At 39.1% G+C, this 17,760-nt stretch overlaps 1 protein-coding gene across 4 annotated transcripts in view; it reads left to right on the forward strand.

The window, feature by feature from the left end:
• Positions 1-17,086, forward strand: part of LOC126371971 (ras-related protein Ral-a) — a 31,502-nt gene extending 14,416 nt beyond the window's left edge. For 3 of the 4 annotated variants that reach the window (XM_050017453.1, XM_050017451.1, XM_050017450.1), the window contains exons 2-5: positions 514-702; positions 5,578-5,738; positions 6,365-6,539; positions 9,576-14,806. In XM_050017453.1, the coding sequence (XP_049873410.1) occupies positions 550-702; positions 5,578-5,738; positions 6,365-6,539; positions 9,576-9,689 (603 nt within the window). In that variant the 5' untranslated portion in view covers positions 514-549 and the 3' untranslated portion in view covers positions 9,690-14,806. Of the gene's footprint in view, positions 1-513; positions 703-5,577; positions 5,739-6,364; positions 6,540-9,575; positions 14,807-15,726 lie in introns of those variants that run through there. The other variant, XM_050017452.1, reaches the window with a different exon arrangement.
• The last annotated feature ends 674 nt before the right edge of the window (positions 17,087-17,760 follow it).

Genomic DNA, 17,760 nt, shown 5'->3' on the forward strand with positions numbered 1-17,760 from the left:
TCTTATAAAGTAGAATTCTGTAGTTTAGAGCCCAACCCAGGATTCGGAACTCGTGACACTACGGTACAAGTCACGCGTTGTCTGAACTGTATACCTCTGCCTACCCGTTCGGAAGTACAGACGTGATGTTTACTGGTTTTAGAAGTACACAGTGGTGCTAATTCCTGCAGTCACCATCTAATTTTATTTTAAGTTATAACTGTCATTTTCTTATCCGTTGAAAAAGAAAGGGACGGGTAATCGACAGGCATAAAATTTGTGGAATACACGTCAATTTTAAGCAGGAATCTAAAACAATCGTCTAAAAATTAAAAATATATTATTATAATTAGATAAGTAGTACAACCGGCGGCCTTATTGCTAAGGTAGCAATCTCTTCCAGGCAACCTTTGATGCGTAGTGCGTAATCTCTTTATTATTGAATGAGTGTATGGACATTTTATTCTCCACACATTTACAAGGAAAAATAATTAAACTGCTGTGCAATTTACACTTATTGCCCCGTTGTTCCAGTGTGGTCGGCTGGTGGGCGTACCGCGCACGCGCAAGATGTCTAAGAAGCCGGCGGCGGCGCCCACGCTGCACAAGGTGATCATGGTGGGCTCCGGCGGCGTGGGCAAGTCTGCGCTCACGCTGCAGTTCATGTACGACGAGTTTGTCGAAGACTATGAACCCACGAAGGCTGATAGCTATAGGAAAAAGGTAAAGAGTATTCAGATACATTTTAATGTTGGTAATAGGTTGGTGGCAGACCTCGAAAGAGATGGCGTGACGACTTGGACGCTTGCCGGAGTACGCACAGGACCGCGAAAAATGGAAAGAGGAAAGGGAGGCATTTACCCAGCAGTGGGATCTTGTAGGTTAGATTAGATTAGAATAGGTTGGCAATGATAGTGTATACAGACGTCTGTATTCTTCTTCTTATCGTGTGGGTTGTGAGTTGGAATACCAACCTCATCAACCCTGGTGTCAAGGTTATGATTGAGCGCTCAAAGGCCTCTGACATGGCTCATGTAACGATTATTCAGTTACATCAGTAAATAGTTACCGGGACCAACGGCTTAACGTGTCTTCCGAAGCACGGATCATCTTACTTTCGTACAATCAGGCGATCAGCCTGTAATGTTCTTAACAAATTAGGGATCACAAAGTGATTTTTGTGATATGTCCCCCCCGGGATTAGAACTTGAGACCTCCGGATCGTAACCCCAACGCTGAACCACTGGCCAACTGAGCCAGTTATTTAAGTATTTTTGTGGTATAAAAATAAGTACATAGAAGAAGTGTTATGTCAAAGGTCAATAACATATTAATTTATAATTAACCGTATGATTCATTTATACGTATAAACAATTAAGCATAAGGAAAACTGAGGGATTTATAGCTATAAATAATACCTATGTAGTACAAAAAGGCGCCTCAGTGAGGCAGATCCAAACAGAACAGGGAAAATAACACTATTGTTCTTGTAAACTACATCATGTTGCAAATAAAGTAACTCCTACCCGATAATATCGATTCTTTACGCTACTGCAATGTGTAATTTAAAATATAATTAGATTGTTAACAGTCTTTGTTCTTTGCATTTATACATACACATGCGTAAATTCACGCCTATTTCCCATCGGGGTATGCAGAGACTATGGAAAGTACTAGCTAGGTGGCGACTCCTCCGAATAACAGCACCAATTCGGATGACTCGACGCCTACTATTTGTAAAGAGTGGCGTTTTATCCACGGATGAAATACATCTGCAGATGAGCTTTCACCCAAGGCATTTCATTTGCTTCGATCCTGACACATTTCTCTTGCTTCCTCCACATTCATCAATCGCTTCATACACGCACGCCGGTTCAGAGTAATGAAAATAGTGCAATGCCCTTGCCACACAAAGTGATTTCGACAATGTCCCCATCGGGAATCGCACCCGGACCTCCAGATCGTTAGCCCAACGTTCTAACCGCTAGACCATGACTGTTGAAATAAACCATCTCCAATATAACCATAAGAGATCTCCAATATAATTTATACTAAAATTCTACACAGGATTACTTTACCGCTTTCCTTCACGCTTTCACCCGCCGTCTGGGTGTGGGCAGAATATTTCAGTCTTCGCGCTCTATTTGCGCTGGCATACCAATTATTATGTACATAATACTTCAAACGTAACAAATAATTATATAACTCTTATAGAATGTAAAACTGTAATCATGTCGACATCGTATGAAAAAGTTAGTATCGTCCCCAATGAAACATGCAAATATAAACGGGAGGTTAAGGAGTCCACATCGAAGCAATTCATCTAAAACAGCAATATTGCAATTTGACATTTGCGCATGTAAAAGTAAGTGCGCAATGCAAACAAATGTCAAATAGCAATATTGCTTTCATAGATGAATTGCTTCGATGTGGCCATTTTAACCCCCTGATCTGTATTGATTTCATAAAAACTTCAGACAAATATCATGCATGAGTTATTTCTGCACAGCATTTATTAGGTACAAATCTCCTAAAGTATAAACGTACACAAAACATTGGCTATCTACAGAAATCTGCTAATGAATTCTGGATACATCCTTGGTCAATGGACAAACATAGAACATCATGAAGTGTCTACTCTTACTGATGTAAGGTAGTCATTACGTGAGCCGTGTCAGGGACCATTGGCGACTCAATAATAATCTTGTCACCAGGGGTGAGGACGTTGGTCATCCACCTCACAAGCCATACGATCGAAGAACAGAAACAGTGGCTGCAAGAAGTTTTTTTTTTTTTTTTAATAGCTTTACCTATCTCAATAAAGACTATAAGCATAAGTTTTTGTATACAGTGTGTTAGTGACATCGTAACGAATACTAAGGGGGATGATTCCGCTCATGATTCTGAGTTTATCAAACGCAAATTTATGTTTTTTTTTTTATTATTTTTAATTCTAACTTTTGCAACGGACAATTTCACTTGCTAAACGGCCTCCGTGGTCTAGTGGTTGAGCGTTGGGCTCACGATCCGGAGGTCCCGGGTTCGAATCCCGATGGGGACATATCACAAAAATCACTTTGTGATCCCTAGTTTGGTTAGGACATTACAGGCTGATCACCTGATTGTCCAAAAAGTTACTACTTACTGATGTAAGTAAGTAGTCGTTACATGAGCCATGTCAGGGGCCTCTGGCGGCTCAATAGTAACCCTGACACCAGGGTTGATGAGGTTGGTACTCCACCTCACAACCCACACGATAGAAGAAGACTTGCTATCAACTTAGAAACATGGACAAAATCATCTCTCAAAGTTTTAGTTACGATGTCACTAACACACTGTATACAAAAACTCATGCTTATAGTCTTTATTTAGGTAGGTAAAGCTATAAATTAAAAAAAAACTGCTTGCAGCTACTGTTTCTGTATGTATGTCATAGACTTTATCTCGCAGCGCGTCTCCGCCGATGGTGTTGTAATAGCCACCTTTTATCTTCAGACTTGATATAACTTTGCGCAACAGATGTGTATCGTGACTTCGTGAAATCGTGAACCACTTCGTGTTATAGACAATCATATTATTATTACATAATAATGCCCGTGACATTCTGAAATTCTTCTATAACATAGGCATACATGCAATAGTTCAAGGCCAGATAGGCAGAGCATTAAGCCTTCAGAAAATGCCCCGTAACCGCCGTTTAGTGGCAGAAAATAGGTACCTAATGATGAACTGCGTGGTACAACACTATTCCAATTTTTACACATACGTTGGGGTACGCAGAAACCACGGCACACTTCAGGAACCCGATACCGACCCCGTCGGCGTGGTCGACGATTTCCCTCAATCAGCGCTCGACCGACTAGGATCGATTAATTCTTTCAAACATTTTTCCTCTCAGACGACGCCCTGAGCCTAGGTTCGCGCCCAACTGGGCACCCTCAGGCCTGTTGTCTTGAACTTTGTACCGGGTGAGAGCCTTCAGCGCTCCTCATTTGACCGGCCAAGTAGTTAATGCCATCTGCGGCAAATCTACAATACGTCACGTAAAAAAAAATAGACCACGATCCTTACACACTACTTTCACTCTCATCAATGTCTTCATGCAAGCGCATTTTTTTTTCAAGGCTCTCACCCGGTGCAACGTTTAAGATAACAGGCCTGAGGGTGCCCAGTTGGGCGCGAACCTCGGCTCAGGGCGTCGTCCGAGAGGAAAAGTATTTGAAATAATTAATCGACACTAGTGGGTCGATAGCGATAAAGGAGAGGAATCGTCGGGGTCGGTTTCGGGGTCCTGAAGTGTTTGGTGTCGCGAGCTGATTGGCTGCCTCTATGGCTCATGCAAGCGCAGACTTCAGAGTGTTCTTGACCTGGCGTTTTTTTTAAACCATCCCGGACTTTCGCCTTCCTCTTCCGGCTCTACCACTTACACCCGCATCATAAATCTTTTTCGTAAGTCTACTTTCGTTCATTCTCTCCACATGTCCGAAATTTCTTAGCGTCTCTTTCGATATTCTATTTTTTCTTGCCCCTAATATATCAAATACTTTCACGAACATAGACTTGTGATTTCCGCGCTTATTCACGAATAGTATAATGGGCAATAACATAAATAAGTTTGCATGACTGTCAAAGACAGCAGAAGTAAATATCTGAATTGTTGAACCACAGAATGTCTATTTTAAGTGTTGTCATTGAAATGCAGATTTCACCCGCATTGGTATTGTAATGTTATGTTAATATCACTTGACGATACTTGCTGCTTGTTCTTTCGATAAATAGTCAGATTAAGTTAGACCATTCATTCTAGAAATATAACGCCGAGTTGATATCTGTGCTGAAACATTTTTAATGAGGAACTTACCAGACTATGTTTCCCAGTCAAATATAGATGGCATTGTACAGATTTAACGTGATGATTGCCTATTTTCGCTCGGGTACACCATTATTCAAAAATGGTAGAGGCGTTCGCGTTGTTCGATTTACATTGCGGCGCAGCAAAAACTCAAACTCAAACACCCACCATCGTTTTTAGTACAATCAAATAGACGTTCCATTTTTTTTTCGTTACGATGTCACTAACACCCTGTATAAAAATAATTGTCGCTTGATATTTGGTTCAGTTATGGTATAGAATTATGTTGCTATCTATATTGCTTCTCTTTATTTTGATCAGAATAATAATGAGTGGAAGATGTGTAGTGCTTGGGTGTAATAACAAGGGTCATCATTTATACCCAAAAACGATACATATTACATGAGTTAAAAGATACATATAACATACTTAAATGAGTTTTAATTAAGGCGACGGTAACTCACGCTCTTAATACCTATTGGTGTGAGCAGAGCAGATTCACAAACCATCAACATACAGTGAATGCAGTAGTCAGATTTATTAGTGCTGGCAGCTCACGACTGTATACCCATCGCAAGATGAACTAGGTACCTACACTTCACTGAGCTTTCCTTGAGCTTTTGTATAATTTATTTTTTTCCAGAGATTTTATTTCCGCCGAAGCTTCGAGGAGAATAACGAAAGAGACAACTCTATGAACCATACCGTTATCTCTCTCACTCAGGAAGTTAATAATGTCATTCCAGGTGGTGCTGGACGGCGAAGAGGTGCAGATCGACATCCTGGACACGGCGGGCCAGGAGGACTACGCCGCCATCCGGGACAACTACTTCCGATCCGGGGAGGGTTTCCTCTGCGTCTTCTCCATCACCGAGCCAGAGTCATTCGACGCCACGCAGGAGTTCAGGTAACTATTTTTTGTGCTAATAAGTTTTTTTTAGATCTTAACACTTTCACAGACAACACACAACTTGTACAGGGATCTTAGCCAAGTTGCAAATGACAGTAACAGCTATAAAAATGTACGAGATTGACTTTACACACACATTACACTACACACACACTACATTGGAGAACTTTGTTGAAGAAAATCACGTCAGAATGTGATTCTCCAAAAGGCGACGATATGGTGATCATACTGCTGAGAAAACGGCCTCTGTGGTCCAGTGGTTAAGCGTTGGGCTCACGATTGAAGCTCACGATTCTGCAGTCTCAGTAGGAACTCATCACAAAGATCACTACGTCATCCCTAGTTTGGTTAGGACATTATAAACTGATCACCTTATTGGCCAAGAGTAAGATGATCCGTGCGTCGGAAGGGACGATAAGCCGCCCGGTTACTACTTACTGATTTAAGTAGTCGACATATGAGCCATGTCAGGGGCTTTTGGCGGCTCCATAATAACTCTGACACTAGAGTTGATGAGGTTCATAATCCATCTCACAACACACACGATAGAAGAATACTGCTGAGCAGTAAAAAAAACTAACGCTTTCATTCTGAAAGCAATAACCAACGATTATATATTCCAGAGAACAGATCCTGCGCGTGAAGAACGACGAGAACATCCCGTTCCTGCTGGTGGGCAACAAGTCGGACCTAGCGGACAAGCGCCGCGTGCCGCTGGACGCGTGCCGCGAGCGCGCGCACCACTGGCAGGTGCCCTACGTCGAGACCTCCGCCAAGACACGCGACAACGTCGACAAGGTAACCCCAGCACTACCACAGCACTCGAACCTTCTATACCCTATTTCACGTAGCATGATTAGAAACGACCTCCGTGGTCCAGTGGTTGAGCTTTTGGCTCACGATCCGGAGGTCCCGGGTTCGATTCCCGGTGGGGACATATTACAAAAATTGTGGTCCCTAGTTTGGTTAGAACATTACTGGCTGATCACCAGATTGTCCGAAAGTAAGATGATCCGTGCTTCGGAAGGCACGTTAAGCCGTTGGTCCCGGTTACTACTGATGTAAGTAAGTAGTCAGGGGCCTTTGGCGGCTCAATAGTAACCAAGACACCAAGGTTGATGAGGTTAGTACACACCTCACAACCCACACGATAGAAGAAGAAGATTAAAATGATATATCTGTCTCACATAACCTCAGCTCACAACTACATCCCAATTGAGGTAGTCAAAGGTTAAAAAAAAAAAAAAAAATGTTTATTGTCATAGAAAAAGATCGACACAACATTGGGTACTACAGCTAGGACACACAAATGCTACAGAAGTATAACCCTGCTACCTGAACTAGGAGACCTGTATCTCAGGAAGCAGTGTTCAGCAATTACATCTTTTATAACATCGGTTTAGGCAGACCATTGTTATACTGAATTTATTTGACAATAAACTGTGCTTAAATAAGAACAAATAAACATGCATTTTGTATGTTAATTGGGTTTGTGTGTATGTGTATGGTTAAATCCGTCGTAAGATGAACTTAAGTACCCACGCTTCACCAAGCTTTCTGACCAACGTGATAGGTGTATCGCCGTATATAACGGTCGAGCCAACTGTGGTACTGAAAACAGCACTATCACAGTTGTAGTATCTGACTCTTTCGTAACATAACATGGCATCATACCCGAAGGCAGAGGTGTATATATAGTGTATACATTTACACCCATTCCTCGGCAACTATGTTTAACTTGTTTAAGTCCCATGTAATAGGGGAGCATATTGCCATTACATAACATACATAACATAAACAGCCTATATACGTCCCACTGCTGGGCACAGGTCTCCCCTCAATCAACCGGAGGGGGTATGGAGCATACTCCACCACGCTGCTCCAATGCGGGTTGGTGGAGGTGTTTTTACGGCTAATAGCCGGGACCAACGGCTTAACGTGCCCTCCGAAGCACGGAATCATCTTACTTTTTCGGACAATCAGGTGATTCAAGCCTGAAAAGTCCTTACCAAACAAAGGACAGTCTCACAAAGTGATTTCGACAATGTCCCCATCGGGAATCGAACCCGGACCTCCAGATCGTGAGCCTAACGCTCTAACCACTAGACCACGGAGGCTGTTTTTTGCCATTAACCAGGCACAAATCCTGGAAACCACGTGATATCAATTATCTACGATCCAAACATGAATTCATACTCATAAAGTCGAATTCAGTAGTTGTAAGCTGCTGCAGTTAGTGCGAAAGAAACATATGTCTCATTTCTTTCGCACTCGGCAATGATCTCTGCGCTGCTGCTATTCTAATCATGCGTTAAATAGCGTATAGATAGACTAACTTTTTAGGTTATCTTGTAGACAACATCTACTAAAAGACAAAAATACGATAGAAAATATATATGGACGCAAGATGCAGAAAAACTATAACACTATTCACCAGAATACATTATTTAGATAGGTAGATATTATTACGCGACGACTCTGGTTTTCAGTTGAGCCGTGATTAAAATATTAGCCTTTTATATTTGACTAGCTTTTGCCCGCGACTTCGTCCGCGTGGCGTGTTATAAAAAAGAGATCTTTGTGTGTGTGGGAGTGCATATCAAATTTCAAGCATCTAACTTAAGCGATTTTTCATACAAAAGGATTTTCTCGCTAATTCCTGTTCCCGTGGGAATTCCGGGAATTCCTTTCTTAGTGCACCTCTACGGTACCTAAGCTATGTCCCTTCCAAATTTCAAGCGCCTACATTTAGCCGTTTAGGCTGTGCGTTGATATCTCAGTCAGTCAGTTTCTCCTTTTATATATTTAGATTTATTTAGTATTTGATTTGATAAAATTGACAGTTGGCCCGTTACCACTAAATATAGATTAGCAATACACGTGTGTGCAGCTTAGCTTAACGATCGCAGGGTATTAATGTTACCTGCAATCTAAATGAATGACGCATCTACGTATAGTTGATTTCAACTAAGACGTCGAAGAATGCGTTTAATTTGGATCTGGGTGATTAAAATACAAGTACTGAACAGGTTTTCAGTGATATAGTTATTAAACTAAAACTCATCAAAAAGTCATTGAAAAATAGTCTCAATAACAACAAAATATACCTACCTCATCAAAAAAATCGAAACACGTCCGACTTTTTCTTAAACAAAACACAAGTAAATAATATATTATTTTAAAATTGAATTTGGAACATAAGAATTAAAAACTTCATAAGGTCTACAGGGAATTGCGTTAAATGTAAACAAAAAAGTCACGACAATATCGTATTCATTCAGAGGTACACCCATCGCAAGATGAACTAAGTACCAACGTCTCATCAAGCTTTCTGTTAGACCAAAGTGATAGGTGGGGACTAAAATGTATTTTTTTATTCCTAATGGTTGTATTTAATATTTTTTTGATAATCCTATATAAATCAAATCAAATCAAATATACTTTATTGCACACAACATACAAAACAAATTAACACAGATGATGATAGATACAGTACAATCTGGCGGCCTTATTGCTAAGCAGCAATTTCTTCCAGGCAACCAGTGGATAGGAAACATTATTACAATTTGGTGCGGGACAGTGCAACATCTTGTATAAAATAATAAATACTATAAATAAATAAATAAAAAAACAAATAAAAGTAAAATAAATAAATAAAAACTAATAAACTTGGAGGTGATTCGACTTTTTTTTGATGAGAAGGATTTTTCATTTCTTGGGTCGTAAATAAATGTGTATGTATGTTTCATTGAACATAATATGTATGTGGTCATCTGGTGGTGGCGGGCCGCTGTGTTGTCTGTGTGTGGGTTGACGGCGGTGTGTGTGTGGCAGGTGTTCTTCGACCTGATGCGCGAGATCCGGTCGCGCAAGTCGGACGAGGCGCGCGCCACCAACGGGGACGTCAAGGGCAAGAAGCGCAGGCGCATCAAGTGCAACATATTGTAGGACCACCCCGGCACAGGACTCTCAACCGAAGGACTATTGGTGTCCTCGAACGTTAACTTTTATATAGTGGTTGTACGCATTTTCTATACGATTCTAGCTTGGCGAAGTGAACGGTTCGGGCACAACGCCGATGTAGGCAATTATAATGGCAGAGTTGAGTGTATGATGTCGTCGGCTGATGGGTCACTTCTCAGAGGGATATTTAGCCTCTTAATGTATGATATTGTAACGAGTCATTACGACTGGTCGTTTAAGCGCGCCGCGGCCAAAGCTAACTGCGTGTGCGCCGATATTGTAATCTAGTTACGACTAGTACGGGTTAGGACCTATACTCAGAGTCCTGTGAACAAATGAGCTGATATCATAATCTACAATGAATTGGAGTTTAAGTATAGTTAGTACAGTGAATAAACATGGAATGGAATGGAATTGTTTTTTTATGCAAAATTCAACGAGAATATCGACTTGATGTGCAAATACTACCAATAGTTCATTTGTTTTTGGACTCAACAAAGGTCCGTGGAAGTCAAAACATGCGTCCGTGTATTGGAAGCCAAGTGACGACCGGGGTGACGCTCTAGCTAGAGTACCACCCATATTTTAAGATATTAAGTCGAAACTTACTCCACTCGACTTGGCCTCAGCTGAGTAAGGGAGAGAGCGCGGATTGTCTGTCTCGTTAGAAGGCACAGGGAAAAAATTAGATTTTTTGTGACCTAAAGGTAAACAACGTAAACAGTAGTGTTGCCGAAAAATCGATAGTAAACAGCCAAAATCATGTACCCAACCGATAGGCCTACCGATAGTATCGATAGCTCTTTTTTGCCGATACTGTTGATAAGCAACGATAGTATCGATACTATCGCTAAAAATAACAATCGATACTATCGATAGAGTCGATACTATCGATTAATTATCGATATTATCATTTTTTGGTAAACTATCAATAGTTCGATCGAAAACTATCGATAGGGCGCTATCGAGCTGTAACACTAGTAAACAGTCCATGAATTCCTTGCAAATGGGACAGACGTCACGCGATCGTCACGGAACGTAGTTGATATTTTACTATAGGATAAGCAGCCAGGCTATGTAAAAATGTAATATGAAATTCGCCCGTTTTGGTGCTGGCATTTTACGAATACTGTTACCGATTAATTGTTTGGGATCCCAATCGAACTCGCGCTATCTCTTTCTAGCATCAAGCATAAAGGACGGCGCTATTTTTCGAGCTATAAAATCGGCAACGTTATAAAAACACCACATTATGTAACTTTACTCAGTAAATTATCCCTGAATATTAATTGAGTACAGTATTCAATTAATTATTGTTATATTTAAGCTTTGTGCTTGCATGTTATTTTGTATTGTAACACCGAACTCATTCCTAATACAAATCATGTAAGTATCTGAATCATGTTCGTTTCATTGCTAAATTTGTCACAACATTTTACTTTTGAGATATAATTCTCACACTTTGTATTAGCAGGATGTAATAGGTACGGCACAAAATTATGTCTACAAAAGAAAACACCGAACATAATTTATAACGGGCATTATGTAAAAACAAATTAAAAAAACTGTGACAAAATTAGCAATTAAACGAGCATCCCAGCCAATGGTCGCGGACAATAAGCGTAAGGTACCATAACGTCAATAGTTCATAATAGTGAGTCAAGCTGGACACAGGCGGCGAAGATACTGTCTTAATATGACGGTACGAGAAAAGAAAGAGCCTTATAGTTCTTTCTCACTCTCTTTAGAGCAAAGTTTCCCAACCTAGTTTGACCAGAGATCATTAGATATCTTTGGCTACAAAAAAGTCCCAAGAATTTGAAAATCAACTTCAATCTCTTATATATATTTTTTAAACTTACTAAGTATTGAAATTATTGCAAGAATTGATCGAAGGCAAAAATGTAATAGAAGTACATAAACTGCCTATATACGTCCCACTGCTGGGCACAGGCCTCCCCTCAATCAACCGGAGGGGGTATGGAGCATACTCCACCACGCTGCTCCACTGCGGGTTGGTGGAGGTAATAGATGTAATTAACAATTACTTTATTTTATATATGATTCTTGCGACCCGTACTGTGTAGATTACATGGGCCCAGTTGCCTGAAATAAATGAATTATTGTCCCCATATTATTGCGTTATCTTAAGATAAAATATTATAGTATCTCAGCCATTTGTGCTGCGTAACATAATAGACGTCATGATGTGCAAGCAATCGGACGAGTAATGTAAGTTTTGTATTTATTTCTAAATAAGTGCTAATGTGTTGTGTGGTGAGTGGGGGCGGCGGCCATGTTGGCTAGTTAACACAGGTTGTTCATATAAAAACAGAAAAGTAGTATATAAGATTATTTTTTAACGAAGGTTTGTCGAGCAAAGTAATAAAGAAAATAGTTAATAATTCGCAGGGCGATTTTTCTTATTTTTTCTCGAATTAGGTAGGTCCTAAAAATATCAAAGTTTCCGGCCCTTATGTCGTATTTATAGTCTTTAAATGTTTTATAAGTAAGTATATTTCCCCAAATATATATGCAACCTGTGTTAACTAGTCAAGCGTGAAGCCGTGATCGTCCAACGCAATTTGTATGTGTGCACTGCTCATGTACGGTGAATGTCATCCCTAGGATAGCTTCACTCCACCTAGGCTTTACGTGTCTCCAGTATAACCAGACACCTGACATTGAGGTCAGAGCCTCGCAGGGGTCTCGTTATACTGGTCTATTTATTGTTTCTCATTACAGCAATATTATGTGTCACAATTTTTGTAACGATGTATGTTATTTCCGAATTATTTGCTTAATTTGACCGTGGCCCGCTATGTTTTAACTGTGGAAAAGTACTTGTAACGTCTCCAAAGGAGATGTGGTGATTGGTAAAGAAATGAAAATACTCTTTTATTTATTTATCGGCTGCAATTTTATGTACTAGGTTTATAGACGAGTCTATTGATCGGTACATCGCGTGTGATAATCATTGTATAGAAAATAAATCGCAATTTGCAACCATCTACGATGCAGATAAACATCTATGTTTGATGTTTATTATGTAATTTGACTTAGACGTGGCTTGGCTCTGCTCACGTCGCTAAGGATAACAGGCGTGTCTATAAAGTCATTAAAAACATTAGCGGGCAAAAGTCGTGGTTTGTTTCGATTGTAATTGTTAGACTCTTGCTAGTTCATATCTATGTAGTTGTCTACGTGTTTATACTTTATATACACGGCTCCAAAATTAATGCATTCTCAACGAAAATGATGAAATTAATCGATTAAAACTATATATCCCAACGCGAATTCCTATAAATTCGAATTATTTTTTTGTAATCATTACAAAGCCTCAATTCTAATTATGAAATAGTAATAATTTCAATAAAAAACATGTTTTTAAGTGAATAAATAAATGCAATAATGAAAAATAGCATAATTTCTTGGCATACAAAAAATAGATTGTAAAGTACGAGTATGTATGGGGCCCGGGAGATGGTCGCCTTTACTGCCAGAATATAATAATAAATAATGAGTATACATTTATCTATAATATTTCGATGTAGCTTGGTTCACGATACAAAACAATACATAGAACCTCATACATAATGTCCGCATACATAAATCCATAATTATCATTTGGTAAATCCATAGGCAGATATTTGGTCGGGGGCTTGGCCACATTGATTGATTCATCTATAAAAAAGCAAATGTCAAATTGCAATATTCCTTTTTAGAGGAATGATAAAACTGCCTATTTCTCCCATCAGGTGTCACTACTGTTGAGTGTTTTTTTTTTATAATTTTGACAGTACTTCATATTATTTTACAATTATTGTTTATACTATACCTCTTTGCGCAGCGCTTAACTGCAAAATCATAGTGTTATATTTATTCCCTAAAGATCGGAAAGAAGAAAACTTAGACAAACATATTTTCATTGAAAACTACCTTTTTCCATCTGATGGCTTTTCTTTTTCGTAACTCATCATTCGGACGGGATACACATGACATTGCTCCACATTTTGGAAAGGAGGCCTGTACCCAGCAGTGGGACGTATATAGGCTGTTTATGTTGTGTTTATCTGGACAGTATGAAGAACTGACAAATTTTAGGAACATTCAATAGTGTTGCCGCATTTGAGCTAGTTTTTATCCTCATTGCTTCGATGTGGACTTTTTAGGCCTCCTGATAATGAAACTGCACTTAACAGGCACATATGTACAGCTATAAGTATAGGGCGTGAACCAGGCGAGATCCTCGTACCTGTTTAGAGGAAGAGTAGACTACACTACAACTGGAGCTCTTACAAACATTGTAAAAATAGAAATTATCTCTTGAATCTCAGGTGTTAAATAGCTCCAAGTTAATGCCATATGCAGCAGATACAATATCACATAAAAAAAAAACAATATAAGTAAACTGTAACGCCTATCGGTTATTATTAGGCTCGGGGAAATAACAAGTCTTTGAAATACATTATTATTGCATTAGTATTTGTTACAATGAATTATATGTTTCGCATATTTCTGCCTATACTTGTCTTCTAACTCGATGCTAATCTATAATTACAGAGAAATGCATAAGTATTTCTATATAAAATATAGTTTCGCATGGAATCAGACAGGTATTGGTGCTAATTCCTGTAAACACCATCTAATTTTATTTTAAGTTATATCTGTAATTTTCTTATCCGTCGAAAAAGAAAGGGACGGGAAGTCGACAGGCATAAAGTTATTAAAGATTTTACATCGGCCAATAGACAGCACGTCAAACGGATTACATACTAGCGAGATGTCTATTTTATTGGCACGGGTTATTTATTCATTTTAAAATTAACTTGTTGACAATCATCCGTCCCTTTCCTTTTCGGCGGATAAGAAAATGACGGGTATAACTTAATATAAAATTAGGATGTGTCTGCAGGAATCGGGGCCATTATCCCAGTTGTGGTGTCCTGTGTACTCGTGTACCGATGTTTTCCTATAGGCTAGGTTTAATTCCCAATGTATGGAGTATCGAGCTGTATGTTATATTGTATTGTAAAGCAGACACAGGAACAAATTTATAATGGAAGCGATAACAAGCTGAAATATACAGATTTGCAAAATTATTGGTATTATTTTCACTTCACACATATTTTATCCATTTGTCCGGCCAAGTAGTTAATGCCATCTGCGGCAAATCTACAGTAAGTCATGTTAAAAGAACATTACCAATTGATGTTTAAGGGTTCTGTTGGCGTCAGGTCTGTTGATTATATGGCGCATAGCAATGGGGGTGTAAAGTAAGGTTTTACATTATTATAATTTTGTGTTCTTTTACTCATACTGAGTTGGTCATCTTTGATTTCGCTCGCTAATAGGTTCAACTAATCACCGGCCGCACCGTATTGCACTTATGCTTGTACCTTTTTCTGTCACCCAGAAGCGTAATTTGCTAGAATGAGATAGATGGGGAGGGTACCACTCCGACCGCCTCGTCGATGCCTTCCGCGAGCGGGCGCATGTCTCTTCTACAGAAAAGTATAGAAGCATATGAAAGTGCGATGCGATGTGGCCAGATGTAGTTGGACTGTAATAGGGAAATACGTAGGTACAGTCAGAAGCAAATAGCTAGTGACAGTCGTTAGCAAGTAGTTAGCAACATCCACAATGTCCAATAATTAGGGATATTCAAGGTATAGATAGTAACACTCTAAGTGACCAAAACATCGGCACAACAGGCGTGTTCAAAGATTGGCAACAACCTAATCCAGATTCGCGAGACGCTTACAATGTCAAATAGTTCGGCTCAATTATGTCGTCGTAAATATGACAACACTCACTGCGCCCAAGTTTAAATAAGATTTTTATTGCAGTCATCATCTTTCCATTAAAATCTTAATCATTTTTAATAAAATCTTCCTTACAACTCCATTTTTTTACATTGTAGAACACACAGTGGAATCGTGGATCAAAAATATCACAGCGACTCAAGTCGTAACACTTTAACAATTGTAAGTTCGTCAGCTAACTAGTTACATTGACTCAGGCTTTCCTGAAGCTGATCAGCGAGGTCTCCCGCATCAAGAAGGGGCAGCCGCCGCCCGAGCCCGAAGAAGACACCAAGAAGAAGTCCTGCTGCACCATCGTCTAGTGCAGCGTACCCCAACCTGTGGTCCGCGAATGTAGCCAAAGGGATCCGCACACAAAATAAAAATGGATAGTGACTCCCTCGATCATATACACCTGTATATAACCTGTAAACGGTGTCCCGTAACGAAAACTTTGGTTGATGATTTATGATTCTGAGTTGATATCACAGGTTGATATCAAGTAGAATTTCCCGTCGGAAAATTCACGGAATTTTGTTTTTATTTTTAATTATTTTCACATATTGTACTTACGTACTGAAACTCAAATAAATATATGATTACTGTTACTGTTAGGGGTCCGCGGATCGTGGTTAGGTGATCTAACCAGAATACAGAATAATACCACTATAACACCCCGCGCCAATTCGTGTCTGGCGTTGAGGTAGAGTTGTCTCACTCTCTCTGCCGTAAGCTGCTAAAGAGTAAAGGGGAGCACGCACTGTTTCGCTCTCGGTTAAGCGGCACACGGTAAGAGATATTTGTATGAAGTGTCCGGGGTGTGGCTAGACGGCACAGGTTGGGAATACAGCTGCTGCAGCTGGTCTAGTACGCATTTACTCACTCAAAACATATATTGAGACTCAGCACAACATTCAGTATTAAGAATTTAATTTATAAGCTGGCCAGATATGTTAAATACTTTCTCAATATTTCGTCTAAAATAAGAACTATCGATAATATTTGGTGGATTATTATGGTGGATTTTATATTTTTTGACTCTTTTAGGTTTGACTCTTTTAGGTACCAACTAGATTTGTATAAGGAATCAAAATAACTATATCAGCTTATATAGAAATAAAAGTAACATAAGACCAATCTGGTCTTCTTCAAAGCGAAAGTCAATAGGCACTTTATAGGTAAGCATGTCCCATCCTCGGCCGGATCTCTCACCATCAGGTGAGATTGTTGCCAAATGCCTGCTTATATTCCATAAAAAAGTAATGAAAATGGTAAAACATATAATAGAAATGGGTATCCGAGTACTTAACTTTGCGTCGACGTAACATTGTACGATCTGAAAAGTGACAAATTTGATTTTGTTACGGAGTGGGTTTCGAGATTGGAAGGAAACTCTCTAAGTTCAAGAGAAAACGAATTTATTCTCCCCACCATTCCACTAGATTTTAAAGATGTGAGGCAAGCTCGAAGAAACACGAACTCCGCTAAACACTATATTTTTCGCATATAATAATTAACATAACATGTAATAATTGTAAATAATCGTAAGTATTAAATAAATAAAAGATTTGAATCATTTGCATTGTTTTATTATTGGCTCTTTTTATAAAAATAATAACGTTAAATTATGTAGGTATAAATGATTCAGTCTATAAAACATTTCTTAAGACTAATTAATTATTCCGTAACAAATAACAATTATCACATAATAATTTATTCTTATACCATAAATGATGTCAGCTTTCAGCAGGGCTTGGAAAGGTTAAGGTATACAAGCGGTTAAGATAACACTACCGGTATCATATCGGTATAAACTTACCGGTATGATAACGGTATAAAGCCCTGGTTTTCAGACAGCCAACTATTTTCTTTAAGCTTATATAATTAATAATTAAAGTGGTGCTGATTCCTGTAAACACCTAATTTTATTTTAAGTTACACCTGTCATTTTCTTATCCGCTGAAAAAGAAAGGGACGGATAACCGTCAGACATAAAATTTATGGAACATGTCAATTTTAGGCAGAAATTTAAAAAGCTCTTTAAAAATTTTAAATTGGCTAATGACCCGACAGAATAAAGTTTGCAGCACGCGTCAAACGGATTGCATATGAGCGAGATGCTTATTTTATTCGCGCGGGTTATTCGGTCATTTTAAAATTAACAGTTATCCATCATCCGTCCCTTTCCTTTTCGGCGGATAAGAATATAACAGGTATAACTTAAAATAAAATTTGGAGATGTCTGTAGGAAT

This window comes from Pectinophora gossypiella, chromosome 13, assembly GCF_024362695.1.
Source record: "Pectinophora gossypiella chromosome 13, ilPecGoss1.1, whole genome shotgun sequence".
Classification (NCBI taxonomy): domain Eukaryota; kingdom Metazoa; phylum Arthropoda; class Insecta; order Lepidoptera; family Gelechiidae; genus Pectinophora; species Pectinophora gossypiella.